Source organism: Syngnathus typhle, linkage group LG7 (genome assembly GCF_033458585.1).
Source record: "Syngnathus typhle isolate RoL2023-S1 ecotype Sweden linkage group LG7, RoL_Styp_1.0, whole genome shotgun sequence".
Classification (NCBI taxonomy): domain Eukaryota; kingdom Metazoa; phylum Chordata; class Actinopteri; order Syngnathiformes; family Syngnathidae; genus Syngnathus; species Syngnathus typhle.
In genome coordinates this window covers 935804-957677 of record NC_083744.1, presented here as the reverse complement: position 1 = coordinate 957677, position 21874 = coordinate 935804, and the positions used below count along the sequence as shown (strand labels likewise).

The 21874-nt window shown below is 41.6% G+C and overlaps 1 protein-coding gene across 3 annotated transcripts in view; it reads right to left on the bottom strand.

The window, feature by feature from the left end:
* Window positions 1-21874, bottom strand: part of tat (tyrosine aminotransferase) — a 56441-nt gene that overhangs the window by 19770 nt on the left and 14797 nt on the right. For all 3 annotated transcript variants that reach the window (XM_061282084.1, XM_061282085.1, XM_061282086.1), the window contains 2 exons: window positions 21132-21270; window positions 21002-21054 (listed from right to left, as the gene is read on the bottom strand). In XM_061282084.1, the coding sequence (XP_061138068.1) occupies window positions 21002-21054; window positions 21132-21270 (192 nt within the window). The remainder of the gene's footprint in view (window positions 1-21001; window positions 21055-21131; window positions 21271-21874) is intronic.

The window sequence follows — 21874 nt, the reverse complement described above, 5'->3', positions numbered from 1 at the left end:
GCCTGTCGTGGCGGCAATCCCCGAACCCGCTGGTGGACACCGGCGGTAAGGGATGCCGTCAAGCTGAAAAAGGAGTCCTATTGGGCCGTTTTGGCCTGTCGGACTCCTGAGGCACCCGACAGGTACCGGAAGGCCAAGCGGAACGTGGCTTCGGCGGTTGCTGAGGCAAAAACCCGGGCGTGGGAGGAGTTCGGGGAGGCCATGGAGAATGACTTCCGGATGGCTTCGAGGAAATTCTGGTCCACCATCCGGCGTCTCAGGAGGGGGAAGAAGTGCACCGTCAACATTGACAGTGGAGATGGCGTGCTGCTGACCTCGACTCAGGATGTCGTGAGTCGGTGGGGAGAATACTTTGAAGACCTCAATTCCATCGACATGCCTTCCATTGTGGAAGCAGGGCCTGAAGACTCTGAGGTGGATTCTCCAATCTCTGGGGTCAAAGTCACTGAGGCAGTTAAAAAACTTCTCGGGGGCAAGGCCCCAGGGGTGGATGAGATCCGCCCGGAGTTCTTAAAGGCGCTGGATGTTGCGGGGCTGTCCTGGCTGACACGCCTCTGCAACATTGCATGGACATCGAGACGGTGCCTTTTGATTGGCAGACTGGGGTGGTGGTTCCCCTCTTTAAGAAGGGGGACCGGAGGTGGTGTCCCAACTACAGAGAAATCACATTCCTCAGCCTCCCTGGTAAGGTCTATTTAGGCGTGCTGGAGAGAAAGGTCCGTCGGGAGGTCGAACCTCTGATTCAGGAGGAGCAGTGTGGCTTTCGTCCTGGCCATGGGACAGTGGACCAGCTCTACACCCTCGGCAGGATCCTCGAGGGGGCATGGGAGTTCGCTCAACCACTCCACATGTGTTTTGTGGACTTGGAGAAGGCGTTCGACTGTGTCCCTCGGGAAGTTCTGTGGAGGGTGCTTCGAGAGTACGGGGTGCCAAGCTAACTGATAACAGCGGTTTGGTCCATATTTCCGGCACTGAGTCGGATTCGTTCCCAGTGAGGGTTGGACTCCGCCAAGGCTGCCCTTTGTCACCGATCCGGTTCATAACTTTTATGGACAGAATTTCTAGCTGCAGCCGAGCCGTTGAGGGTGTCCGGTTTGGGGACCTCAGCATTGTGTCTCTACTTTTTGCAGGGTTAGGGTTAGGGCTGGCTTCTTCAAGCCGTGATCTCTAGCTCTCACTGGAGCGGTTCGCAACCGAGTGTGAAGCGGTTGGGATGAGGGTCAGCACCTCTAAATCCGAGTCCATGGACTCCGGTCGGAAAAGGGTGGAATGCCCTCTCCGGATCGGGAATGAGATCCTGCCCCAAGTGGAGGAGTTCAAGTATCTTGGGGTCTTGTTCACGAGTGAGGGCAAGATGGAGTGCGAGATCGACAGGCGGATTGGTGCAGCGTCGGCAGTAACGTGGACTCTGTACCGGTCCGTCGTGGTGAAGAGAGAGCTGAGCCAAAAGGCGATGAACTTGGCGGCCCGAGCAGACCGGCGGATCCGAACGCGGTGGCGCGATCAAGAGCGGAGGTCCCTGCGAAACCCGCCAACCGCACAACCCGCCGAGCCCATGGATGTGGGAGGGGGGTCATCGAGTGACGGGGTGTCCGTCAGGAGGCCGGGGCTCACGCAGCGTCGGCGGATCCGCTTGAGCTCGACCAGCACAGGCTCTCCCAGTCCCAGTACGCTCACGTTACAGGCACGTGTCCAGCTCGCGGCGGGCGACCGGAACATGGCTGCCCTGGTGGATTCCGGGACGGAGGGTAACCTCATGGACAGTTGCCTGGCACGCCAGTGGGGGATCAAATTCCTGCCTCTGAGCCTTGGCTGTGGCAGCACAACCCGGTACTGGACTGGGAGGTGGTTCGGCAGTGGAGCGAACGCTGCCATCGGACGCGCCTGAGGGCGGCTACCAGCCCGCTCGGTGGAGCCCCGCCCAGGTACAGCCCCAACATCTCCACCGTACCGGCGGTTTATCATGAACTCAAAGAAGTTTTTAGTAAGGCCAGGGCCACCTCCCTTCCTCCCCACCGGTCTTACGATTGCGCCATCGACCTGCTGCCCGGCACCTTCCCCCCCAAGGGACGCGTCTACTCCCTGTCCGCTCCTGAGCGCCGGGCCATGGAGGAATACATCCGGGAGTCCCTGGCGGCCGGCATCATACGGCCGTCCTCATCACCTGCGGGAGCGGGGTTCTTCTTCGTGGAGAAGAAGGAGGGAAGGCTCCCTCGACTACCGGGGAATAAACGCGATAACCGTTAAGAACCAATACCCCCTGCCTCTTCTGTCTTCCGCCTTCGAGTGCCTCCAGGGTGCGACCGTCTTCACTAAGCTGGATCTTCGCAACGCCTACCACCTGATCCGCATCCGGGAGGGAGACGAGTGGAAGACGGCTTTCAACACACCGAGCGGCCACTACGAGTACTTGGTGGTTCCGTTTGGGCTCACCAATGCCCCAGCGGTTTTCCAGTCCTTAATAAACGACGTGCTACAAGACATGCTGGACAAGTTCGTGTTCGTTTATTTGGACGACATCCTCATCTTCTCCCACTCGCTCCCTGAACATATCAAGCATGTTCTGACGGTGCTACGCCACCTCCTGGAAAATTCGCTCTACGTGAAGGCAGAGAAGTGCGAGTTCCACGCCTCCTCTGTCAAGTTCCTCGGCTACGTGGTGCGTGAGGGATCCGTCGAGATGGACCCAGAGAAAGTGCAAGCGGTCACGTCATGGCCTGTCCCCAAGACACGCAAGCGGCTGCAACAATTCTTGGGGTTCGCGAACTTCCATCGCCGTTTCATCCGTGGGTACAGCACGGTGGCCGCGCCCCTCACCGCCCTCACCAGCCCCGCCTCCCTGTACAAATGGACGGAACGGGCAGCACAGGCGTTCCAGGAGCTCAAGAGGAGGTTCACGTCCGCTCCCATCCTCCGAGTCCCCGATCCTGACCGGCAGTTCGTGGTCGAGGTGGCCGCCTCGAACGTGGGTGTTGGGGCGGTGCTGTCCCAACGCAGCTGCCAGGACGATCGCCTCCACCCGTGCGCTTTTTTTTATCGCCGCTTGCCGGCCTCGGAGCGGAACTATGACATCGCCAACCGGGAGCTCCTCGCCGTCAAGTTGGCTTTGGAGGAGTGGCGGCATTGGCTGGAGGGCGCCACCACGGCGTTCATCGTCTGGACCGACCACGGCAACCTGGAGTACCTGAGGTTGGCCAAGAGGCTGAACGCGAGGCAAGCAAGGTGGGCTCTGTTCTTTGACCGGTTTGAGTTCTCTCTCTCCTACAGGCCGGGTTCCCGCAATGCGAATGCCCTGTCGCGTTCGTTTCTTGGCGGGGAGGAGGGACGGGGTCCACCTCCCACTATTCTCCCAAGCTCGGTGCGGGTGGCGGCGCTGTCATGGGAGGTTGAACGCCAAGTGGAAGCCTCATCACGCGATCAACCCGGCCCCAGCAACTGCCCGGAAGGTCACCTGTTCGTCCCTGAGGGCCTGCGCTCGTCCGTGTTGCAATGGGCACACGACTCATGCCTGGCCTGTCATCCCGGGGCTGCGCGCACGAAGTACGTGGTGGCGCAGCGTTTCTGGTGGCCCACCTGGCAAGTGGACACCAGCGATTACGTCAGAGCCTGCTCAATATGTAACCGCTGTAAGACTACTACTCGTCCTCCGGCCGGGCTACTCCAACCCTTGCCGGTTCCCCGGCGTCCCTGGTCTCACCTGTCCATCGACTTTGTCACGGGCCTTCCCCCCCTCGGAGGGAACACGGTGGTCCTCACGGTGGTGGACCGGTTCAGCAAAATGACGCACTTCATTCCTCTGCCTAAGCTTCCGTCCGCAAAGCAGACTGCGTCCATCATGGTGCGGGAGGTGTTTCGTCACCACGGCCTTCCACAGGACATCGTGTCGGACCGTGGCCCGCAGTTCACTTCCACCTTCTGGGCGGAGTTCTGCCGACTCCTCGGCGCTACGGCCAGCCTCTCGTCAGGGTTTCACCCTCAGTCCAATGGTCAAGCGGAGCGGCTGAACCAGGACCTGGGCAGGTCCCTCCGATGCATGGCCGCCGGGGACCAGCGTGGGTGGGTCCAACAGCTTTCTTGGGTGGAGTACGCCCACAATTCCCTCCCCAGCTCGGCTACGGGACTGTCGCCCTTCCACTGCGTCTTCGGGTACCAGCCACCCTTGTTCACCAGGAACGTGACACGGTGTGCCCGTCGGCCCAGGCTTGTGTCCGCCGTTGTCGTCGTGCCTGGGCGAGGGCCCGGACCGCTCTTCTCCGCTCTGTTTCAGGCTACGCCCGCCAGGCAAACAAGCGCCGGTCGCCGGCTCCGGAGTACAGAGTGGGCCAGCGGCTGTGGCTCTCGACGCAGGAATTGCCGCAGCGAACGGGATCCCGCAAGCTGGCGCCGCGCTTTGTTGGACCGTTTCCCATCCAGAAGGTGATCAGCCCGTCCGCCATCCGTCTCCTCCTTCCGGAGTCCATGAAGGTACACCCCACGTTCCACGTGTCCCATGTGGGGCCCGTCTTTGAGAGCGCATTGGCGCCGGCGCCCGTGCCGCCCCAGCTCGTCGAGGGGGGCCCGGCTTACGCCGTCCGCTCCCTGCTCCGATCGCGGCGGCGCGGTCGTGGCTTCCAATACCTGGTGGATTGGGAGGGCTATGACGACGCCCACCGCTCCTGGATCCCGCTGGATCCTCGACCGTTCGCTCATCACGGAGTTCCATCGCTGTCACCCGGACCAACCGGGCCCCCGGCGCAGATGGCCGAGGCCAGTTGAGGGGCCCAGGGGTAAGGGCCCGAGGCGGCCTGGTCCGCCGGTGCCGGTGTCTTCTGCCCCCGCGTCCGTCGATCCTGCGTCCGACGAGGAATCGGACGTTTCGGCGGAGTACTAACCCCCTCGCCTGGTCGTCCGGGGGGTTGCCTTCCTCTGCCTTCTGATTTTTTTGTGTGTTTTAGTGCTCTGGGGACGTCGGGAGCCGTCCCTTGTGGGGGGGTTCTGTCACGTACTGGCGCCACCTGTGACAGAACCACGACCCCCTATCAGCGGAATCGCCGCCACCTGCCACAGCCTCATGGACAGCGCTATATCAACGCTGCCAGCGCAGACCCGAGTGTCCGTCTGTCCAGTGATATTGTTTCGCCCTCCGGTCCACGACAAACCGAAGTTCGTGAAGAATCGAAGATGCAGCAGAACAGCTTGTTTTTCCCAACCTGATTGCCGATCCAGCGCCGTCTCCAGCTTCGCCCACCTTACCCCCCGCCCGCAATAAAGTCTCTATCGCTACGCACTTGGCTGCACTCTCCATTCCCTTACACCTATCAAGCAGCAGAAACAGTTTTTAGGACAATGCAGCAATCCATATGGTAGCAGTCGACCAACATTTCTTGGCAAGGTGGCTGCTGATTTGACTGACCACTGCATTCTCCCGTTTGAGACTGTTGGTAAGAATGAGGAAGCGTGCAACAGTTTAACGTATGACTTAGCCAATCAACTATCCTGTGTTTTCTTTGTCTCTTAACATAAGTTAACAGTAGTAGCCAACACCTATGAACGTATTCCTGTTTTAATTTAGGCAAGGTCAAATAACAAAGCAGGACTGATGGCCAATTTGCATGAGGCGGGACAAAGGGTAAAACATCTGTACACGCAATGGCAACGTAAACTGGGACAGGTGGTCACCCTAACAGCAGACAATTTTATATTTGGTTTGTTACCATTATTGTTGAGGGCAATAAAAAAGTGTGGAACAAAAGCCAATGAGACCTATGAGTTCCACATATTGGTTCACATTAAGGCCAAACAATATTCTTGACGTGGGCACAGGGAAGCACCCAATGTCCCATTGGCCACAAACAAACACTTGTGAAGTAAAGTGCCACTCAAATCAGCCAACTATTTTGTAGAAAGCTATGTCTACTGGTCTACTGATTTATTTTATGTTTTGTACTCAGAGTGAGAGCACATACATTTCTGACCTTGTTGTGTTCACTGACAGTCTCCCATCAGTGATGAAAAAAAAAGCCTCATGGTCCCCCCCCACCCCCAATTTCCTAAACAATTTCTTCATTCCATGCATCTGTTTTGATTGCAAACATATGCAGCCCAACATGCACAGTCATTCTTCTGCTGTAAAATGGGGAATGATTATACGTAGCTTGGCAGTGTGGGGAGGTTTTGTGAATGTACTAAACAACCCCAACCTTTCCACTCCCCCAAATTCCTGCTCAACACAAACATGCAAGGCTGAGAACAAAGTGAAGCAATAGATTTGTGCACTGGATAGGAAATTAAAGTGTAGTTCATGAAAAGATGGTTCCTCGTAGCTCCTTTTAATTAATGGATGGATTTTACAATTTGCGTACTATCTATGTCTGGCTTTAACAAAGCAGACTTGTATGTTTAAATAAGTTCTATTGAGTAAACATTGTTCAGTTGGAAATGGATATTAATTCAAGATTATCGTGTTTACAGTATTAACATGGAACACTGACTTTAAATACGTTAATATTTACCTGTCAAATATTATTAGTCAAATAAAATGAGCATTAGGAGAAATGGCTGAGAAGAAAATATTACAGGAGTCTTTTGTTTAGTCACATATTCTTACAACAGAATTTTTTATGATTACCAACATGTAAATTCAGTTTAACAAGGGTGGGGTTAGCTCATTTTACTATAGTTAGTTCAGCGTTGCATGAGAAAATTAAACTAAAATATTCATCCATCTATCCATATTCAACACTGCTTATCCTGTTCAGGTTCGCGGGTGGTGCTGGAGCCCATCCCAGCTGACATTGGGCAAAAGGCAGACTGCACTCTGAATTGGTCGCGAGCCAGTTGCAGGGCACATATAGAGAGAAACAAACAATCATACCTACATGCACACCACCACAAGGGAATCTATCTGTTGCCTGCACATAAGTCAGGCGAGTGTACCCCTACATCAGGGGTGCCCAAACTTTTTGCAAGTGAAGGGGCCCGGGGGCCAATCGTTTTTTCGGACATTTTTTAACTACAAAAATGTCATGCAAATACACACTGTTATAAAACAAATTTCATTGTCACAATTGTCTTTATTTTTCAAATGACGAAATAACCAAATATGAGTCACTCAGGCAGATGTGAACAACTCTAAGAACACAAATTCTGCCTTTCATTCATGTCTGAAGAGTCAGATAACATTGAACAAACTGTATGAAATACCTTAAATTTACATGAGTTTAAAATAACTTTGCCTCATGAACATTTTAAACGGGAGTTATAAGTAATGTAAAGTTGTCTGTTATTATTAAAACTTAAAACTAGTGAATTTTGCTCTTGTCATTTACATTATCTTTCAGAAAACAATAGTTTGTGTCAGGTTTACAGGTCCATAACATCAACAGTCTTAACATGGCCACTTCGTAGCTTGCTTTAGTAATATTTATTTTTGACTCACAGTACCGTGTGAAGAATCGCAGTTGTGATGCCAGTTCAGCTTGCAGCTGCTTCACTTTATCAGCGCGGTCACTCCCTGTTAGCTGGTCGTTTGTGTTCGCATGTTTAGTGTGTCTCTTTGAGTTGAAATCCTTAAACAAGGCAACCGTCTCTTTACAAATTAGACAAACACAATTGCCTTGATTTTCAGTGATGTACAGTAATCCCTCGCTACATCACGGTTTGTTTATCGCGGTTCACTACATCGCGCATTTTTTTTCCCAAATTGAAAAAAAGAATTAAAAGTCAAAATAAAACTTTTAAATTGAGGAATTATGGCACAAAACTTGCCCACACGCCAGCAGAAGGCAAGGAGTGCCCACACAATTGCAGTGCGTACACTTGTACCTTTTTTTTTCCTTTTAAAAGGTTATTATAAGAGTTCTAAAAACATATTTACAGTGTTTTACCTTGTTATAAAAAAATGTATAATAATAAAAGTTGTTCTGAAAACATATTTACAGTTTGTGTTAAGAATTCTCCATGTTATTTAGGTTATTCAGCCATGCTTTGATTTGAGGTAGGGTGATTTATTTTGAAGGCCGTTTTCAGGCGATACCACGTCCTTTTTTACGTTCTTGTACATATGTCGGTTACAGTGGTACAGGAGTCATTGGCGATGTAAGTGTGTCTCCTAACAAAAGAAATGAATGATCACATGTGTCTAACCTTTAGGACAATGTAGTATTGCTCCAAATGTTCGTTTAATTTCCTTTAGAAGTCCGTTTGCGGGTGTTAGCACGATCGCGAATTAGCATCTTTCCGCTAACTCGTTAGCCTGCCCATTACTTCTTTGCTGCACGCTATTAAAAATTGGCCCGCGGGGCCGTAGTTTGGACACCCTTGCCCTACACCATCAGGGAATTAATAATACATAATCTAATTAGTGTGAAGGTGAAGACCTTCACACTATTGTTATTCCTGTACTTTATTATTAGTGTGAAGGTGAAGACCTTCACACTATTGTTATTCCTGTCCTTTATTAGTGTGAAGATGAAGACCTTCACACTATTGTTATTCCTGTCCTTTATTAGTGTGAAGGTGAAGACCTTCACACTATTGTTATTCCTGTCCTTTATTAGTGTGAAGGTGAAGACCTTCACACTATTGTTATTCCTGTCCTTTATTATTAGTGTGAAGGTGAAGACCTTCACACTATTGTTATTCCTGTCCTTTATTAGTGTGAAGGTGAAGACCTTCACACTATTGTTATTCCTGTCCTTTATTATTATTAGTGTGAAGGTGAAGACCTTCACACTATTGTTATTCCTGTCCTTTATTATTGTGTGAAGGCGAAGGCCTTCACACATTGTTATTGTGTGAAGGCGAAGGCCTTCACACATTGATATTGTACTTTATTATTAAACAACTTATTCCTCCCACTTTTTTGACATCTAACTACTCCCACATGCTTCAACCGATTCACCTCGTTCAACCTTTCACACGTTCCAAAAATTCATGGCACGCTTGCCAGTATTTTTCGCGTTCATAACATTTACCGTTTTTAAGTAATTAGCAAATTTGTGCCTTTTATTTCCCCATTCATTCTTAATGGCAATGTCAACCCGAGCCAGTTTCCTGTAGTGGGTTCGATTCCCACATTGGGCGTCATTAATTATTTTACTCTTTATTCTTCCCGCTTATCATTTTCAACGCTTATCATTTGTAACTAACATTCGCATTCAACATTCATTACATTAAGCAATTTCCACCACTTTGATTACGTATTCGCATGCAACAAACACATTCATTACATTAACCAATTTCAACCAGTATGTAGACAGGGACACAATTAGCTCGTGGGAAACACAAGTGATTCCAGTACACGAGCATCTTTCCCGAGTGGTATCAAAACCCGCGTCAGTTCGATTCCCACGTTGGGCGTCATTATTTATTTTACTCTTTATCCTTCCCGGTTATCATTTTCAACGGTTATCATTTGTAACTTTTGTCATTCGCATTCAACATTCATTACATTAAGCAATTTCCACCACTTTGATTACGCATTCGCACTCAACAAACACATTCATTACATTAACCAGATTCAACCAGCATGAAGGAAGAAGCCTCATTAGCTCAGTCGGAAACACAATGGCAATGTCAACCCGAGCCAGTGTCCTGTAGTGGGTTCGATTCCCACATTGGGCATCATAAATTATTTTACCCTTCATTCTTCCCCTTATCATTTTCAACGCTTATCATTTGTACCTTTTTTGTAACATTTGTAACATTTCATTTTTAACGCTTATCATTTGTACCTTTTTGTAACATGTATTTGTAACATTTTCCCATTTATTTCACAATTATTTCTTGCCCTTTTCATTCTTCCCGCTCATCATTTTTAACGCTTGACGTTTGTAAATCAACATCTGCCTTCGCCTTCACACGCAATTTCTTCCGAAATTGCAATTCTAGTTCTACTTTATTATTTTCATTAAACAACTTATTCCTCCCACTTTTTTGACATCCAACTACTCCCACATGCTTCAACCGATTCACCTCGTTCAAACTTTCACACGTTCCAAAAATTCATGGCACGCTTGCCAGTATTTTTCGCGTTCATAACATTTACCGTTTTTAAGTAATTAGCAAATTTGTGCCTTTTATTTCCCCATTCATTCTTAATGGCAATGTCAACCCGAGCCAGTTTCCTGTAGTGGGTTCGATTCCCACATTGGGCGTCATTAATTATTTTACTCTAAATTCTTCCCGCTTATCATTTTCAACGCTTATCATTTGTAACTAACATTCGCATTCAACATTCATTACATTAAGCAATTTCCACCACTTTGATTACGTATTCGCATTCAACAAACACATTCATTACATTAACCAATTTCAACCACGACATAGTAAGGGACTCAATTAGCTCGTGGGAAACACAAGTGATTCCAGTACACGAGCATCATTCCCGAGTGGTATCAAAACCCGCGTCAGTTCGATTCCCACATTGGGCGTCATTATTTATTTTACTCTTTATCCTTCACGGTTATCATTTTCAACGGTTATCATTTGTAACTTTTGTCATTCGCATTCAACATTCATTACATTAAGCAATTTCCACCACTTTGATTACGCATTCGCATTCAACAAACACATTCATTACATTAACCAGATTCAACCAGCAAGAAGGAAGGATCCTCATTAGCTCAGTCGGAAACAAAATGGAAATGTCAACCCGAGCCAGTTTCCTGTAGTGGGTTCGATTCCCACATTGGGAGTCATAAATTATTTTACTCTTTATTCTTCCCCCTTATCATTTTCAACGCTTATCATTTGTACCTTTTTTGTAACATTTGTAACGTTTCATTTTTAACGCTTATCATTTGTACCTTTTTGTAACATGTATTTGTAACATTTTCCCATTTATTTCACAATTATCTATTTTCCCTTTGTATTCTTCCCGCTCATCATTTTTAACGCTTAACGTTTGTAACTTAACATCTGCCTTCGCCTTCACACGCAATTTCTTCCGAAATTGCAATTCTAGTTATTATTCAACATCCGCTCACTTTTTTGACGCTTAACTACTTCCACATACTTCAACCGATTCACTCCATTCCACTTTTCACTTATTCCAAATATTCATGGCACGACTGCTCACATTTTTCTCGTTCCAAAAATCTTCCGTTTTCGCATAATTCATAAATTTATGGCGATTTTTGCCCCATTCATTCTTAATGGCAGATTCAACATTTCACATTTACGTTGTTCCAGTTTGAAATTCACATCATTCAACACATTCAAATCACATTGGGGACATTCCGAAACTTGCCAAATTCAAAATTTTCACGTTTTCACTTTAAGAAAATTTGCATAAAATTTTGCAAAATTTCATAAAATTTCGTTTTTCACTTCTAACTTCTACATTTTTCCACCCATTCAACTCGTTCAAACTTTCAACTATTCATCTTTTGCCTACCTATTCCACAACTTCCCACTTACCAAAAACTTCACATCTTTTATTTTGAAATTCTACCAAAATTCTCTAACATTTCGTTTTTCTACTCTAATTTCTACATTTTTCAACCGATTCAACCCATTCCAACTTTCAACTGTTCATCATTTTTCTACCTATTCCACAACTTACCAAATACTTCACATCTTTTATTTTGAAGTTCACTCCCAATTCCTTTTTCCCTTCTCATTTCTACATTTTTCAACAGATTCAACCCATTCCAACTTTCAACTGTTCATCATTTTTCTACCTATTCCACAACTTCCCACTTACCAAAAACTTCACATCTTTTATTTTGAAATTCACACCCACTTCCTTTTTCCCTTCTCATTTCTACATTTTTCAACCGATTCAACCCATTTCAACTTTCAACTGTTCATCATTTTTCTACCTATTCCACAACTTCCCACTTACCAAAAACTTCACATATTTTATTTTGAAATTCACACCCAATTCCTTTTCCCCTTCTCATTTCTACATTTTTCAACCAATTCAACCCATTCCAACTTTCAACTGTTCATCATTTTTCTACCTATTCCACAACTTCCCACTTACCAAAAACTTCAAATCTTTTATTTTGAAATTCACACCCAATTCCTTTTTCCCTTCTCATTTCTACATTTTTCAACCAATTCAACCCATTCCAACTTTCAACTGTTCATCATTGTTCTACCTATTCCACAACTTCCCAAAAACTTCACATCTTTTATTTTGAAATTCACACCCATTTCCTTTTTCCCTTCTCATTTCCACATTTTTCAACCGATTACACCGATTCCAACTTTCAACTGTTCATCATTTTTTTCCTATTCCACAACTTACCAAAAACTTCACATCTTTTATTTTGAAATTCACACCCAATTCCTTTTTCCCTTCTCATTTCTACATTTTTCAACCGATTAAACTCGTTTCAACATCATTCTGCAGCATTCCTTAAATATTTATTCAACTTCTTCACCTTCACATGCAATTCCTTCAGGAATTGCAAATTCTAGTTAGTGTGAAGGTGAAGACCTTCACACTATTGTTATTCCTGTCCTTTATTAGTGTGAAGGTGAAGACCTTCACACTATTGTTATTCCTGTCCTTTATTATTATTATTAGTGTGAAGGTGAAGACCTTCACACTATTGTTATTCCTGTCCTTTATTATTATTAGTGTGAAGGGGAAGACCTTCACACTATTGTTATTCCTGTCCTTTATTATTATTATTAGTGTGAAGGTGAAGACCTTCACACTATTGTTATTCCTGTCCTTTATTATTATTATTATTATTCAACTTATTCCGCTCACTTTTTCGCCGATTAACTACTTCCACATACTTCAACCGATTCACTCCGTTCCACTTTTCACTTATTCCAAATATTCATGGCATGGGTGCTCACTTTTTTTTCCTTCCAAAAATTTTCCGTTTTCGCAAAATTCACAAATTTACGGCGATTTTTGCCCCATTCATTCTTAATGGCAGATTCAACATTTCACATTTACGTTCTTCCTGTTTGAAATTCACATCATTCAACACATTCAAATCACATTGGGGACATTCCCAAACTTGCCAAATTCAAAATTTTCACGTTTTCATCTTTTATTTTGAAATTCACACCCAATTCCTTTTTCCCTTTTCCCTTCTCATTTCTACATTTTTCAACCGATTCAACCCATTCCAACCTTCAACTGTTCATCTTTTCTCTACCTATTCCACAACTTCCCACTTACCAAAAACTTCACATCTTTTATTTTGAAATTCAACCAAAATTCTCTAAAATTTCCATTTTTCTACTCTAATTTCTACATTTTTCAACCGATTCAACCCATTCCAACTTTCAACTGTTCATCTTTTCTCTACCTATTCAACAATTTCCCACTTACCAAAAACTTCACTTCTTTTATTTTGAAATTCACAACCAATTCCTTTTTCCCTTCTCATTTCTACATTTTTCAACCGATTCAACCCATTCCAACTTTCAACTGTTCATCATTACCTATTCCACAACTTAACAAAAACTTCACATATTTTATTTTGAAATTCACACCCATTTCCTTTTTCCCTTCTCATTTCCACATTTTTCAACCGATTCAACTCGTTTCAACATCATTCTGCAGCATTCCTTCAATATTTATTCAACTTCTTCACCTTCACACGCAATTCCTTCAGGAATTGCAAATTCTAGTTATTATTATTATTATTATTATTATTATTATTCAACTTATTCCGCTCACTTTTTCGCTGATTAACTACTTCCACATACTTCAACCGATTCACTCCATTCCACTTTTCACTTATTCCAAATATTCATGGCATGGGTGCTCATATTTTTCTCGTTCCAAAAATTTTCCGTTTTCGCAAAATTCACAAATTTACGGCGATTTTTGCCCCATTCATTCTTAATGGCAGATTCAACATTTCACATTTATGTTGTTCCAGTTTGAAATTCACATAATTCAACACATTCAAATCACATTGGGGACATTCCCAAACTTGCCAAATTCAACCTTTTCACGTTTTCATCTTTTATTTTGAAATTCACACCCAATTCCTTTTTCCCTTTTCCCTTCTCATTTCTACATTTTTCAACCGATTCAACCCATTCCAACTTTAAACTGTTCAACATTTTTCTACCTATTCAACAACTTCCCACTTACCAAAAACTTCACTTCTTTTATTTTGAAATTCACACCCAATTCCTTTTTCCCTTCTCATTTCTACATTTTTCAACCGATTCAACCCATTCCAACTTTCAACTGTTTATCATTTTTCTACCTATTCCACAACTTCCCACTTACCAAAAAATTCACATCTTTTATTTTGAAATTCACGCCCAGTTCCCTTTTCCCTTCTCATTTCTACATTTTTCAACCGATTCAACCCATTCCAACTTTCAACTGTTCATCATTTCTTTACCTATTCCACAACTTAACAAAAACTTCACATCTTTTATTTTGAAATTCACACCCATTTCCTTTTTCCTTTCTCATTTCCACATTTTTCAACCGATTCAACTCGTTTCAACGTCATTCTGCAACATTCCTTAAATATTTATTCAACTTCTTCACCTTCACACGCAATTCCTTCAGGAATTGCAAATTCTAGTTATTATTCAACTTATTCCGCTCACTTTTTCGGCGCTTAACTACTTCCACATACTTCAACCGATTCACTCCATTCCACTTTTCACTTATTCCAAATATTCATGGCAACACTGCTTAGATTTTTTTCCTTCCAAAAAATTTCCGTTTTCGCAAAATTCACAAATTTACGGCGAATTTCGCCCCATTCATTCTTAATGGCAGATTCAACATTTCACATTAACGTTGTTCCAGTTTGAAATTCACATCACTCAACACATTCAAATCACATTGGGGACATTCCCAAACTTGCCTAATTCAACATTTTCACGTTTTCATCTTTTATTTTGAAATTCACACACAATTCCTTTTTCCCTTTTCCCTTCTCATTTCTACATTTTTCAACCGATTCAACCCATTCCAACTTTCAACTGTTCATCTTTTCTCTACCTATTCAACAACTTACCAAAAACTTCACTTCTTTTATTTTGAAATTCACACCCAATTCCTTTTTCCCTTCTCATTTCTACATTTTTCAACCGATTCAACCCATTCCCACTTTCAACTGTTCATCATTTGTCTACCTATTCCACAACTTCCCACTTACCAAAAACTTCACATCTTTTATTTTGAAATTCACACCCAATTCCTTTTTCCCTTCTCATTTCTACATTTTTCAACCGATTCAACCCATTCCAACTTTCAACTGTTCATCATTCTTCTACCTATTCCACAACTTACCAAAAAATTCACATCTTTTATTTTGAAATTCACACCCAGTTCCTTTTTCCCTTCTCATTTCTACATTTTTCAACCGATTCAACTCGTTTCAACATCATTCTGCAGCATTCCTTCAATATTTATTCAACTTCTTCACCTTCACACGCAATTCCTTCAGGAATTGCAAATTCTAGTTATTATTATTATTCAACATCTTCCGCTCACTTTTTTGTCCATTAACTACTTCCACATACTTCAACCGATTCACTCCATTCCACTTTTCACTTATTCCAAATATTCATGGCATGGGTGCTCACATTTTTCTCGTTCCAAAAATTTTCCGTTTCCGCAAAATTCACAAATTTACAGCGATTTTTGCCCCATTCATTCTTAATGGCAGATTCAACATTTCACATTTACGTTGTTCCTGTTTGAAATTCACATAATTCAACACATTCAAATCACATTGGGGACATTCCCAAACTTGCCAAATTCAACATTTTCACGTTTTCATCTTTTATTTTGAAATTCACACCCAATTCCTTTTTCCCTTTTCCCTTCTCATTTCTACATTTTTCAACCGATTCAACCCATTCCAACTTTCAACTGTTCATCTTTTCTCTACCTATTCAACAACTTCCCACTTACCAAAAACTTCACTTCTTTTATTTTGAAATTCACAACCAATTCCTTTTTCCCTTCTCATTTCTACATTTTTCAACCGATTCAACCCATTCCAACTTTCAACTGTTCATCATTTTTCTACCTATTCCACAACTTCCCACTTACCAAAAACTTCACGTCTTTTATTTTGAAATTCCCATCCAATTCCTTTTTCCCTTCTCATTTCTACATTTTTCAACCGATTCAAACCATTCCAACTTTCAACTGTTCATCATTTCTTTACCTATTCCACAACTTAACAAAAACTTCACATCTTTTATTTTGAAATTCACACCCAGTTCCTTTTTCCCTTCTCATTTCTACATTTTTCAACCGATTCAACTCGTTTCAACATCATTCTGCAACATTCCTTAAATATTTATTCAACTTCTTCACCTTCACACGCAATTCCTTCAGGAATTGCAAATTCTAGTTATTATTCTACTTATTCCGCTCACTTTTTTGTCGCTTAACTAGTTCCACATACTTCACCCGATTCACTCCATTCCACTTTTCACTTATTCCAAAAATTCATGGCATGGGTGCTCACATTTTTCTCGTTCCAAAAATTTTCCGTTTTCGCATAATTCACAAATTTATGGCGATTTTTGCCCCATTCATTCTTAATGGCAGATTCAACATTTCACATTTACGTTGTTCCAGTTTCAAATTCACATGATTCAACACATTCAAATCACATTGGGGACATTCCCAAACTTGCCAAATTCAAAATTTTCACGTTTTCACTTTTAAAATTTGCATAAAATTTTGCAAAATTTCATAAAATTTCGTTTTTCACTTCTAACTTCTACATTTTTCCACCGATTCAACTCGTTCCAACTTTCAACTATTCATCTTTTGCCTACCTATTCCACAACTTCCCACTTACCAAAAAATTCACATCTTTTATTTTGAAATTCAACCAAAATTCTCTAAAATTTCCTTTTTCTACTCTAATTTCTACATTTTTCAACCGATTCAACCCATTCCAACTTTCAACTGTTCATCATTTTTCTACCTATTCCACAACCTACCAAATACTTCACATCTTTTATTTTGAAATTCATTACCAATTCCCCTTTCCCTTCTCATTTCTACATTTTTCAACCGATTCAACCCATTCCAACTTTCAACTGTTCATCATTTTTCTACTTATTCCACAGCTTCCCACTTACCAAATAATTCACATCTTTTATTTTGAAATTCACACCCAATTCCCTTTTCCCTTCTCATTTCTACATTTTTCAACCGATTCAACCCATTCCAACTTTCAACTGTTCATCATTTTTCTACCTATTCCACAACTTCCCAATTACCAAAAAATTCACATCTTCTATTTTGAAATTCACGCCCAATTCCTTTTTCCCTTCTCATTTCTACATTTTTCTACCGATTCAACCCATTTCAACTTTCAACTGTTCATCATTTTTCTACCTATTCCACAACTTCCCACTTACCAAAAACTTCACGTCTTTTATTTTGAAATTCACACCCAATTCCTTTTTCCCTTCTCATTTCTACATTTTTCAACCGATTCAACCCATTCCAACTTTCAACTGTTCATCATTTTTCTACCTATTCCACAACTTCCCAAAAAGTTCACATCTTTTATTTTGAAATTCAGACCCAATTCCTTTTTCCCTTCTCATTTCTACATTTTTCAACCGATTCAACCCATTCCAACTTTCAACTATTCATCATTTTTCTACCTATTCCACAACTTACCAAAAAATTCACATCTTTTATTTTGAAATTCACACCCAATTCCTTTTTCCCTTCTCATTTCTACATTTTTCAACCGATTCAACTCGTTTCAACATCATTCTGCAACATTCCTTAAATATTTATTCAACTTCTTCACCTTCACACGCAATTCCTTCAGGAATTGCAAATTCTAGTTAGTGTGAAGGTGAAGACCTTCACACTATTGTTATTCCTGTCCTTTATTATTATACTACTTATTCCGCTCACTTTTTCGCCGCTTAACTAGTTCCACATACTTCACCCGATTCACTCCATTCCACTTTTCACTTATTCCAAAAATTCATGGCATGGGTGCTCACATTTTTTTCGTTCCAAAAATTTTCCGTTTTCGCATAATTCACAAATTTATGGCGATTTTTGCCCCATTCATTCTTAATGGCAGATTCAACATTTCACATTTACGTTGTTCCTGTTTGAAATTCACATCATTCAACACATTCAAATCACATTGGGGACATTCCCGAACTTGCCAAATTCAAAATGTTCACGTTTTCACTTTTAAAATTTGCATAAAATTTTGCAAAATTTCATAAAATTTCGTTTTTCACTTCTAACTTCTACATTTTTCCACTGATTCAACTCGTTCCAACTTTCAACTATTCATCTTTTGCCTACCTATTCCACAACTTCCCACTTACCAAAAACTTCATATCTTTTATTTTGAAATTCAACCAAAATTCTCTAAAATTTCGTTTTTCTACTCTAATTTCTACATTTTTCAACCGATTCAACCCATTCCAACTTTCAACTGTTCATCATTTTTATACCTATTCCACAACTTCCCACTTCCCAAAAACTTCACATCTTTTATTTTGAAATTCACACCCAATTCCTTTTTCCCTTCTCATTTCTACATTTTTCAACCGATTCAAGCCATTCCAACTTTCAACTGTTCATCACTTTTTCTACCTATTCCACAACTTCCCACTTCCCAAAAACTTCACATCTTTTATTTTGAAATTCACACCCAATTCCTTTTTCCCTTCTCACTTCTACATTTTTCAACCGATTCAACCCATTCCAACTTTCAACTGTTCATCATTTTTCTACCTATTCCACAACTTCCCACTTACCAAAAACTTCACGTCTTTTATTTTGAAATTCACACCCATTTCCTTTTTCCCTTCTCATTTCTACATTTCTCAACCGATTCAACCCATTCCAACTTTCAACTGTTCATCATTTTTTTTCCTATTCCACAACTTACCAAAAACTTCACATCTTTTATTTTGAAATTCACACCCAGTTCCTTTTCCCTTCTCATTTCTACATTTTTCAACCGATTCAACTCGTTTCAACATCATTCTGCAACATTCCTTAAATATTTATTCAACTTCTTCACCTTCACACGCAATTCCTTCAGGAATTGCAAATTCTAGTTATTATTCTACTTATTCCGCTCACTTTTTCGCCGCTTAACTACTTCCACATACTTCAACCGATTCACTCCGTTCCACTTTTCACTTATTCCAAATATTCATGACATGGGTGCTCACATTTTTCTCGTTCCAAAAATTTTCCGTTTTCGCAAAATTCACAAATTTACGGCGATTTTTGCCCCATTCATTCTTAATGGCAGATTCAACATTTCACATTTACGTTGTTCCTGTTTGAAATTCACATCATTCAACACATTCAAATCACATTGGGGACATTCCCGAACTTGCCAAATTCAAAATTTTCACGTTTTCACTTTTAAAATTTGCATAAAATTTTGCAAAATTTCATAAAATTTCGTTTTTCACTTCTAACTTCTACATTTTTCCACCGATTCAACTCGTTCCAACTTTCAACTATTCATCTTTTGCCTACCTATTCCACAACTTCCCACTTACCAAAAACTTCACATCTTTTATTTTGAAATTCAACCAAAATTCTCTAAAATTTCCTTTTTCTACTCTAATTTCTACATTTTTCAACCGATTCAACCCTTTCCAACTTTCAACTGTTCATCATTTTTCGACCTATTCCACAACTTCCCAAAAACTTCACATCTTTTATTTTGAAATTCACACAATTTCTTTTTCTCTTCTCATTTCTACATTTTTCAACCGATTCATCCCATTCCAACTTTCAACTGTTCATCATTTTTCTACCTATTCCACAACTTCCCACTTACCAAAAACTTCACATCTTTTATTTTGAAATTCACACCCAATTTCTTTTTCCCTTCTCATTTCTACATTTTTCAACCGATTCAACCCATTCCAACTTTCAACTGTTCATCATTTTTCTACCTATTCCACAACTTCCCACTTACCAAAAACTTCACATCTTTTATTTTGAAATTCACACCCAATTCCTTTTTCCCTTCTCATTTCTACATTTTTCAACCGATTCAACCCATTCCAACTTTCAACTGTTCATCATTTTTCTACCTATTCCACAACTTCCCACTTCCGAAAAACTTCACATCTTTTATTTTGAAATTCACACCCAATTCCTTTTTCCCTTCTCATTTCTACATTTATCTACCGATTCAACCCATTCCAACTTTCAACTGTTCATCATTCTTCCACCTATTCCACAACTTACCAAAAACTTCACATCTTTTATTTTGAAATTCACACCCAATTCCCTTTTCCCTTCTCATTTCTACATTTTTCAACCGATTCAACCCATTCCAACTTTCAACTGTTCATCATTTTTGTACCTATTCCACAACTTCCCAAAAACTTCACATCTTTTATTTTGAAATTCACATCCAATTCCTTTTTCCCTTCTCAATTCTACATTTTTCAACCGATTCAACTCGTTTCAACATCATTCTTCAACATTCCTTAAATATTTATTCAACTTCTTCACCTTCACACGCAATTCCTTCAGGAAATGCAAATTCTAGTTGATTATAAGATCCTTGTTCTGTTAATTTCCATTGACACTCAGATCTACAGTACTGTGAAAAAGTATTTACCCTCTTCTCAAATGATTATGTTTTGCATCATTTTCTTATTTAAATGTTTCAGCTCATCAAAAAGATGTAAATATCAGACCGAGATAACAAATAACATTTGACAGGCCTGTGTGTCACGGGTACACAGTTTAGAGGCCAGGAGGACCAAAAAAAAAAAGCATTTTGAGCCGTCCTCAGAGCTTTTTTTTTTTTTTTTTTTTTTAAACGTTCCCATCCCGGCCAGTCGGTCGGTAAGATCGATGGCTGGATTAGACAGACAGAATGTCACGGGGACATTCAATGGATCATACAGTATATAATGCTGTGGTATTGTCTACTATCCTCCAGGACAAATACCGCAAAACAAACAATCTCTGCTGTCACTTATATTGAAAAATGTCTCTTGCCATTTCTCCATAAAATCTAGCCAAATGCACATGTCAATTTGATACAACATTTTAAAACCAGTACAGTGGACTCACCATGTTGCCATAGATTTCATCTGCCAGGATGGGTAAACAGTTTCTGGAAGCCACTGTGAAAAACAACAACCAATAAATAAATCAATAGAGGGGATTTATGTGCAAGAGTTGCGACAGTATTGCTCCTGACCTGTGAGAATCTTCTGTAGGTGTTCTTTGGTGAAAACAGAGCCACATGGATTGGACGGATTGGTGACAATTAGAAGGGATGTCTTATCATCAACCAGGCTCTCCAAATGTTGTAGATCCACCTCCCATGAGTTCTCCGGCTAGCAGTTTTGGAATTTTTAGTTAATCATCAACTTAATGTATCACTTCTGTTAAAACATACGACACAATCAGCTTGCCACAAGTGTGGTTTAACCACCTTTGATCCCCGAGAAAAATCCTTGCAAGAACCAGATCACACACAATGCAGGAGAGGAATGTCAGAGTGAGGCTTCCAAGCAGCAAAGCAGATGAGTATTTTTTTTAATTGTGGTGTTCATACATCAGATTTCCTGGTGTAATTAGGTCCAATCAAGACGTAGGTTCAAGGAGGAATAAAATACTCCTGTAATTTGCAATTTTACTCCAGTGGATGTCTCAGAAATGTGTAGGATTGTCCAAAATGATCTTTAAATTTAATTGATCAAATACAAATAAAGTCAAATGAAATTACTCTGCAATGCTGATGTTCTCTTCCATTATACTGGAGTTGCATGTGAAACAGCCTTGTATTAAACCATTATGTTTTTAAGTTGTTCTATTTTTGAAGTGATATATAGTTTATTTACATCCACAACCTCAAGATTTCTTGTCACTTCTATGTCTATTGTGTAACATGAGGTTTCAATATACAGTTGAACCCCGGAATGAGTTCCATGAGTGTTG